The sequence below is a fragment of the Daldinia caldariorum genome, assembly GCF_022478825.1.
Source record: "Daldinia caldariorum strain CBS 122874 unplaced genomic scaffold F4812scaffold_31, whole genome shotgun sequence".
Classification (NCBI taxonomy): Eukaryota; Fungi; Ascomycota; class Sordariomycetes; order Xylariales; family Hypoxylaceae; genus Daldinia; species Daldinia caldariorum.
This window is the reverse complement of record NW_025953067.1, coordinates 137,194-144,704: the sequence shown is the minus strand read 5'-3', so window position 1 is coordinate 144,704 and position 7,511 is coordinate 137,194. Positions and strand designations below refer to the sequence as shown.

The window sequence follows — 7,511 nt, the reverse complement described above, 5'->3', positions numbered from 1 at the left end:
GCCCAACCCCACTCCTACCGAAACACACAAACCCCAACGACCCCACCCCCATCACCCCCCCCCCCCCCCCCCCCCCCCAACAATGGCGAGCAACGAAAACCCCAGCTTGGTCTCGCAAGCAGTCCGCTTCGTCTTGGACGTCGCCAACGGCCGCAGCGCCCTATCGAAACTCGTCCCGCCGACCCTATTCGTCCTCGACGCGGTGCTCTGCGCCCTGATCATATGGAAGATTCCCTGTAAGCTACCTATTAGACTACCTAACCTACCTAATGTACCTCTATTCGAAAGAGGCAATACATTAGGTATCCGCGCAGCTGAACACAAGAGTCGCTTACGATCCGTCCCCCCTCCTTCCCCTTTCTTGCAGATACCGAGATCGACTGGACTACGTACATGGAACACATCGCGCTGTACGTGTCGGGTGAGCACGACTACACTGCTCTTACCGGCGCTACGGGGCCCCTGGTCTACCCGGCCGCTCACGTCTACACGTATACCGCGCTGTACTACCTGACGGACGAGGGCAAGAATATCTTCCTCGCGCAGCAGATATTCGCCGTCTTGTACATGGCGACGCTGGCCTTGGTGATGGCCTGTTATTGGAAGGCAAAGGTACACAGAAGTATAAATCATTATTGCTATGGATATCCACTAATCATGTCTTTTACAAACAGGTTCCGCCCTACGTCTTCCCCTTATTGATCCTCTCAAAGCGACTCCATAGCGTTTTCGTCCTACGCTGCTTCAACGACTGCTTCGCTGCATTCTTCCTCTGGCTAGCTATATTCCTGTTCCAACGACGAGCATGGACTGCCGGTAGTCTTGTTTATTCGTGGGGTCTGGGTATCAAAATGTCCCTGCTGCTGGTGCTCCCGGCTGTTGGGGTAGTCCTATTGTTGGGTCGGGGATTTTCGGGTAGTCTGAAATGCGCTGCGATTATGGCTCAGATGCAGGTTCTTATTGCGTCCCCGTTTCTGCAAGCAAACGCATGGGGTTATGCGAGCAAGGCTTTCGAGCTGACCAGACAATTCTTCTTCAAATGGACTGTGAACTGGCGTTTTGTAGGGGAGGATATCTTCCTTAGCCGGCCCTTCTCATTGGCGCTCCTGGGTATGCATGCTGTGATCTTGGTGGGTTTTATCATTGGCAAGTGGCTTAAGCCAGCTGGAAAGCCTCTATCGGCAATAATCATGCCACTCCTGCAGTTCAGCTCGCCCTTTAGTGCCCGAGAGGAGCCCCTGGTAGCTTCACGGGTGACCCCCAACTATGTGATGACAACCATCCTTTCAGCAAACGTCATCGGGCTTCTTTTCGCGCGTACTCTGCACTACCAGTTCTATTCATATCTCGCATGGTCCACTCCATACCTCCTCTGGCGAAGCGGAACTCATCCTATTGTTCAGTATGGGCTCTGGGCTCTCCAGGAATGGGCCTGGAACGTCTTCCCGAGTACCCCTGTTAGTTCGGGAGTTGTGGTTGGCGTCTTAGCTACGACCGTTGCGTTAATAGCCATACGGACAGATAGAGATGCAGTATCGGTACCTGATTCTGGACGCAATGGACGCAAACGCAAAAACGTTTGAGTCTAGTCTAGTCGGACTACGGACTAGACGATACGCAGTTATTCTTCATCTTCCGAGCCTGACGGCGGCATCTTGCCTACAGTCGACTCTTCGTCGTCGTCCTCATCGTCCTCGTCGCCGTAGATAGGTCGGGGGAATTCCTTAGGCCTAGGCGTCAAGTTAGTGTTATAGTACCTACGACAATGTAGTTGTTAACACCGACCAATAGCTCTGTTTGCGCCACTCCTTCTCCTCGACTACGACGTTCACAATCTCGCCCCTTACTTTGCCCTTTTGCTCCTGAGGCGCAAGCTCCACGAGGACATATCCACCACGCTTGATCCAGACGGCATTGCGGAAGCGAGCATCCAGTTCGAAAAGGAGGGTGCGCTGGTCCGGTAGAAGGCAGGTGTAGAGATTGTTGCCCTCGGCTTTTATCACCCTGGCGAGCGACTGCGTCTGCGTGAGTTTGTCCGGAGGGGTTATCGACGTCTCCGCAGCCGCGCGCATATCGCGCCTCCTTGGTCGAGCCATGTTTGGTTGTTGTGGTTTATTATATGGTGACAATGTAATGTAATGTAATTCTATGTTATATTATGTTATGTTACTGAAGTTTTCAAAAAAATGGATTGAAGATGCGTCACCAAATTTGACATTTGATTTCTGATTTCCGAGAAAAATAAAAGGTACCTAACCTAACTTAAATTAGGTATGGAAGTCCGGAGTGCCTCTAGGTACCTAGGTAGGTACCTCTTAAGGTTAGTTAGGTCCGCACTGGCGGGGCTATAGCGGTCTCGCTTATCCGTAGTTCCCCCGATTATAACCTCCTACCGCCTTGATGGTACGGAACTCCAACTCTAATTTAGGTACCTCCCACCTGTATAAACCTCATCTTAAAACAAGTATTGTTGAAACTTTAGCGTTCAATGTCTTCTTTTATACAGTAAACATTTCTAAGTATACATCTAGGTAAACAAACAAATGCTCATAGCTAGGTACCTAAGTAGGTAGCTTCTAGGACTATACTAACAGCCTGGACACATCGTATCAACCAATACCAACTAAATTTCCTATATGAAATAGCTAGCCATCTCATTTATCTATCGTGCCAGAGCCGGACAAGACATAGTTAGGTAGTCAATCGGACCTCACATCTTTAGCCTATGTCAACTTCCAACTACGCGACATATTTGATCTTCAGTCCTATGTAGAATCAGTACAGATGTCCCACCCCTTTTCGATAACCATGACTAGAAGTCTCCTGTTGGCTGGGCTGTCTCCCAAAACACGATCGAAATCCTGGGAAAAGGCACTCAGATACGGTCTAGACTTAGGCACGGCTTACGGTGGCAGTTCATGATTCTAACGGGGACCGATATATCGTACCAGCTATTCATTCACCATTGTATACGGCAATCCGAGTAGTCGAGGACTCTACGGCCAGGTGTTCATGATAACTGAGATGCGCATACTCACATCAAGGGATCTATAGCAGCTCTTGTGAACTGACTGGGCTTTATAAGAACCCCCTATAAGTGAGAGGTAAGTATCCATTGAAGCCACTGTAGATAAATTGCCGTATCAACCAAAAGATGATAACTAAACCACCTGGGCACCTGCATTACTCTCATACCATCATATAGGTATATAATAGATGCACCACATCCCATAAATTTACGGCAATCTGATCCCTTACACTTTCTCTCACCATTTGAGGCTCGGGAGTATCTATTTGTTATAAGAAGCGTTCCGACTTATTGCATAAAGTTGATTAAGACCACTTTTGTACCTAAGATCATCTACAACATATAATCCTCACGTATTATATTATAATATGAGCTATCTACCTAAGTACCTATATCAGGCATCCATGCATCTGGGGGCTTAGAGGTCGAGATGGCGCCCGAGCAGGCATGCCCGCTAGAGGTACCTAAATACGAAGATAAGGCTGAAGCCTATATAAGCCATAATCACAGTAGTCTAATTTTCCTTACCTTAGGTAAAGTAAGTTAGGTACCTCCTTTCCAAAATCATCATAATGGAAATCCCCACCTACCGCCGCGCCCCCAACTTCTCCATCCCCATCCCCCCCTCCGGGCCCCTGCACCTCGGCACCCTCGTCGAAGACCTGCAGCACCTCGCCCCCCTCAACGAGGCCGTCCGCGTTCCCGTGCCCCCCGACCGCGTGTACCGGCGCCGCGACGCCGGGTTCACCGTTGCGCGGGGCAAGACGCAGGAGCACGAGCTCGGCCTCGCGGCTCGGATCCTGGGTTTGGATTTGCTCGGGGCGGAAGCGGGGGGTGCAAGGAGGAAGAGCAGGGACGAGACGGTGTACGCGCGCGAGCTCGAGACCGTGTACTTCTGCCCGTCGAGCGAGTACGTCGCGGCCACGATGGCCCTGCCCAGCGTCGACGCGTACATGCGCGTTACCCGCAGGAAGTTCCCCGTCTACCTGATCACGGGGCTGAAGATCGCGCGGGGCGCCTCGTGGTCGCGCGGCGGGAGCACTGGGTTCGGGGTTCGGGCGGAGGTTACGGTGCCCGAGCCCCTGTCGGGAGTTGTGGGGGTTGGGCCTAGGGTCGCGGTGGATACGGCGCGTACGGCTGCGACGGCGGTCGAGGAGGCGGATCCGTTCGTGCTTGGGTATCGCGCGATGAAGATTTGGTATAGGAGGAGTGGTAGGAGCGGTTGGCAAAAAGGGGGGGACGAGGTTAGGATGAAGGCGTATGTGAATGGTGCGACGATGGCGGATGATGGTGGTGGTGTGCGAATGGGACAGGGGGAAGAGGATGAAGAGCTGGAGTTTATACCGGATGTTGGGGTTGATGGCGAGACGGATGTCGAGATAGCTGTAGTCGAAGACGATTCTATTGGTGGTATTGAGCCCTCTATGTGGATTCTGTCTCGCTGAGCCTGAGGTGCTTCACTGGATTTATGGACATACACTTAGTTTAGTTCATGGCCTGGTTTTATTTTATGGTATTGGGAAACAGAAATTATGTCATTGTCAGGGGGTCACGTAGTTGTCTGGAGGAGCGTATTCAAACACGCTTAACTTGGATATAAACGGCGATATCTTTTTCATCTCGTCTTCATCGTCGCCTTTCTCCTCCCATATCTACCTCCTTTATCTGGAGATTGACTTCCTCGTGGAACAACTTCGTTGTTTTTCTCTGCTATCTGATCCCTTAACATGCCGCCTAAATTTCATTTTCCTGTGTATTAAATAAGGTAGGCATATATAAGGCATATATGCGCAATATGTTTCTGACATCACCCTTGCCTTTCCGACGTAGAAGACGTATCGAGATGGGAGCACTCAAGGCTCATATGGCAACTCGTGGTCGTCTTTTATATAAAACCAGCGACGTCACGCCAACGTTAGATTTCTAGGTCGGGTATTTCCCCATCTACACTTTGAAGCCACGATGATAAATCCCAACCACCTTCGCCAACGTGTGTCTCGGTGTTAGCAAAAAGGCTAACGTGTGTATGATACGATACATCCGAATCCTGTACTGGCTGATCTTCAATGTGTAATTCATCGTGATCTATGCCGAGACCTGGGACATCATAACTCCTCAGGGAAGTTTGCGGCATCTCCCTCGCTAAATCCTGCACATCGAGCTCACCCCCATGGAATAAGCCCACATTCATGCTGTTGATTTGGTCCATGTGTATCCCGCGATACCTGAACTGCTCTCCTGCAAAGGAAGGTATTTGGTAAGGTTCGGTACGATCAAGCAGCTCCTGATTTGAGTATGGCACCCAGTGATTTTCATCTTCACCATATTGCGCAAGAACCGATGATGAGCGAGGAATATCATCATCGAAACTAGAATAGAGAGGCTGAGAGTCTGTGCCGTTGTGAGAGAACTGAGGTTCCCAATTAGCAAGACAAATCCTCCTGTTCTGCAAGTATAAAGGCTCATATTCTATAAACCCTGTTTGCGCGGGGATATTCACACCAGGAAAAAGACTGAAGTCGGCGACAGATTCGAGTCTACTATATTGTGAACTCAGAGCCGAACTAGCTGCAGAACTAACTGCAGTGTGTGACACGTAGTCCGTATTTTCCTCTAGCTCAGTATTGGTATATCGATCCAGTGCCCTTAGTCGAAGTGACGTAAAACATAGCGCCTGTAGGTGTTTGGCTACATGGAGCGCAACTTGCATAGAGTATTTATCGCTGGATTGAGGTTGAGGTTGTGGTTGTGGTTGTGGTTGACTCTTGTCTTCACTGGATCTGCTCTCGATGTTATTTACGGGTTGTGGAGAGCTGCGAGAGCTATGTGACGGAGGTGTGTGAAACCTGACTCTTTTTCGTGGTCTTCTCTCCGTATCCGTCATATCGGAATCATCAGCTGTACCTTGCGCTTTTTGAATATTTATGTCGCTCTTGGGGTCCCGGTTGTCGAGTTGTGTGTCATTGTCGTCTATTTTGAAGCAGCATAGTGGGCATTGTCTCCTAGGCCTGGGTGTTTGTACCGCGCTTTGCTCCGTGAGGACTTCTATCTGGATATCTGTGAAGACGTCTCCGTGCATCTCATGCATGTGCTCTTCCATAAATTTTGAACTGGGAAATTCGCATTCTGGATGACAAATGTCACAGGCCCATTTCTGGGAGTGAACCCTTTCTGTCCATTCTGTTGAGTGGCAATCATCCATGTGTGCTTTCCAGTCTTCAAACCTATCGAACTGAACCATGGAGTCGGAGCAATCTTCAGAGAGGCATACGTAGGGGATGAGATCTCTATTAACATGCCGTCTGGGAGGTCAAGTCAGCACAACTGGGATGCAAAGGAACGTGGTAAGTTAAACATGTCATACTTCCACCATCTGGTGTCTCTGAACTGAGCTGTAGTATAGCATTCGAAACACCATTCGCACCGTGTCAAACCGGGAGCATATTCGACTGCCGGCGGCCTAGGATACCTGGCACCAAGAACTAAGTCTGATGACGTCTTGCTAGGGGCGGTAGGCCATTTGAGAGTCTCTTTTAACGTAGACGGCGCTGTATCAGATGGTCGAATATCAGGTTCTTTTTCTATGATATTCACGTTATCCACCTCAGTGTCGTCATCTGGCTTCACTACGCCGACCTCGTCTCGACTGGTAAATGGTTGGGCTTGCGTGTCATTCTTCACTGCTGGTACTGGAAGAGTCTCTTCGTCACTCTCTTCCATATCAGAGAGGTCATGCTGCTTGTACGAAAGCTTTTTCTGATGTTCCTCTTTATATTTCAATCTGGCATATCGTAAGAATATGTTTCGACCGAGGTAACATGTCAGGCTTTCAGGGGCACTAGGATAGAGTGATTTGACAATTTGTATAGCCAATTCTTCGAAGGAAGCCTTTGCCTTCCTCTTGGAGAAGGCCTCGACTCTCCGGCGGAGTCCGGAAGTAGAAGACCGGCGGATAGCTACTCCCAGACGTTCAAGGCGATCTATCGAACGGTGAATTGCATTGTATATCTCTTCCAGACCCTGATTTTCCCTCGAATAATTGACAGAGTCCCCTGTCGAGTCCCGCTTTTTAGTTTTACGACGCGAGTCTTCTAATACTAGATAGGTAGGTATGTGATACTCATTAGCTTCACAAAGTTCAATAAAGAGGTCTGTGGGGTAACGTACAGAACTGTGAGTTCCTTCTCAATAATTCAAGTATATCAAGAAATAATTGCTTCTCGCTAGTGTCTTCAAGACGAGTGTCTAGGGATGCAGATTTGGTTGCGAAAACTCACAGATATGAACTTAAAGCGTTGAATCGATATTGGGACTCATGTAGTAACCGAGCGAGCATAGGCGGGCTATCTCCATCATCCTTTAAAATCCTTTGAAAGAGTTGGTGACATCGTGCAGCCAAAGATGAAATTTCAATTCCACTATGCGCCATAATATTTCGTGGCTTCTCCTACCACGAGGTACACAAAAGCTTGATGAAATTTTA

The 7,511-nt window shown here is 49.2% G+C and overlaps 4 protein-coding genes across 4 annotated transcripts; 2 read left to right on the top strand and 2 right to left on the bottom strand.

Annotated features, from left to right (window-relative positions):
* The first annotated feature begins 70 nt into the window (after window positions 1-70).
* F4812DRAFT_288222 (glycosyltransferase family 58 protein) lies at window positions 71-1,660 on the top strand. The gene is made up of 3 exons (XM_047931115.1): window positions 71-236; window positions 368-612; window positions 675-1,660. The coding sequence occupies exons 1-3, from the start codon at window positions 83-85 to the stop codon at window positions 1,581-1,583; spliced, it is 1,308 nt and encodes a 435-aa protein (XP_047785421.1). The 5' UTR covers window positions 71-82; the 3' UTR covers window positions 1,584-1,660.
* F4812DRAFT_288225 (nucleic acid-binding protein) lies at window positions 1,584-2,794 on the bottom strand. Its single transcript, XM_047931116.1, has 2 exons — window positions 1,786-2,794; window positions 1,584-1,730 (listed from the first exon to the last, which is right to left on the bottom strand). Exons 1-2 carry the CDS (start codon window positions 2,094-2,096, stop codon window positions 1,622-1,624), a joined length of 420 nt encoding a protein of 139 aa, XP_047785420.1. The 5' UTR covers window positions 2,097-2,794; the 3' UTR covers window positions 1,584-1,621.
* A 582-nt stretch (window positions 2,795-3,376) lies between these two features.
* On the top strand, window positions 3,377-4,708 carry F4812DRAFT_288142 (uncharacterized protein). The gene has a single exon (XM_047931114.1). It carries the CDS (start codon window positions 3,601-3,603, stop codon window positions 4,471-4,473), a length of 873 nt encoding a protein of 290 aa, XP_047785419.1. The 5' UTR covers window positions 3,377-3,600; the 3' UTR covers window positions 4,474-4,708.
* On the bottom strand, window positions 4,709-7,457 carry F4812DRAFT_469510 (uncharacterized protein; the record flags this gene model as incomplete). The annotated part of the gene is made up of 4 exons (XM_047938886.1): window positions 4,709-6,330; window positions 6,393-7,125; window positions 7,196-7,251; window positions 7,306-7,457. 4 exons carry the CDS (start codon window positions 7,455-7,457, stop codon window positions 4,944-4,946), a joined length of 2,328 nt encoding a protein of 775 aa, XP_047785418.1. The 3' UTR covers window positions 4,709-4,943.
* Window positions 7,458-7,511: the final 54 nt, after the last annotated feature.

What these genes read in the sequence shown, in the direction of transcription:
- F4812DRAFT_288222 (XM_047931115.1), top strand. Translation starts at nt 83, where the DNA reads ATGGCGAGCAACGAAAACCCCAGCTTGGTCTCGCAAGCAGTCCGCTTC. An exon ending in GATCATATGGAAGATTCCCT is followed by an intron (nt 237 to 367) that starts GTAAGCTACCTA and finishes CCTTTCTTGCAG; the next exon opens with ATACCGAGATCGACTGGACT. An exon ending in CCTGTTATTGGAAGGCAAAG is followed by an intron (nt 613 to 674) that starts GTACACAGAAGT and finishes TTTTACAAACAG; the next exon opens with GTTCCGCCCTACGTCTTCCC.
- F4812DRAFT_288225 (XM_047931116.1), bottom strand. Translation starts at nt 2,096, where the DNA reads ATGGCTCGACCAAGGAGGCGCGATATGCGCGCGGCTGCGGAGACGTCG. An exon ending in TGGCGCAAACAGAGCTATTG is followed by an intron (nt 1,731 to 1,785) that starts GTCGGTGTTAAC and finishes CTTGACGCCTAG; the next exon opens with GCCTAAGGAATTCCCCCGAC.
- F4812DRAFT_288142 (XM_047931114.1), top strand. Translation starts at nt 3,601, where the DNA reads ATGGAAATCCCCACCTACCGCCGCGCCCCCAACTTCTCCATCCCCATC.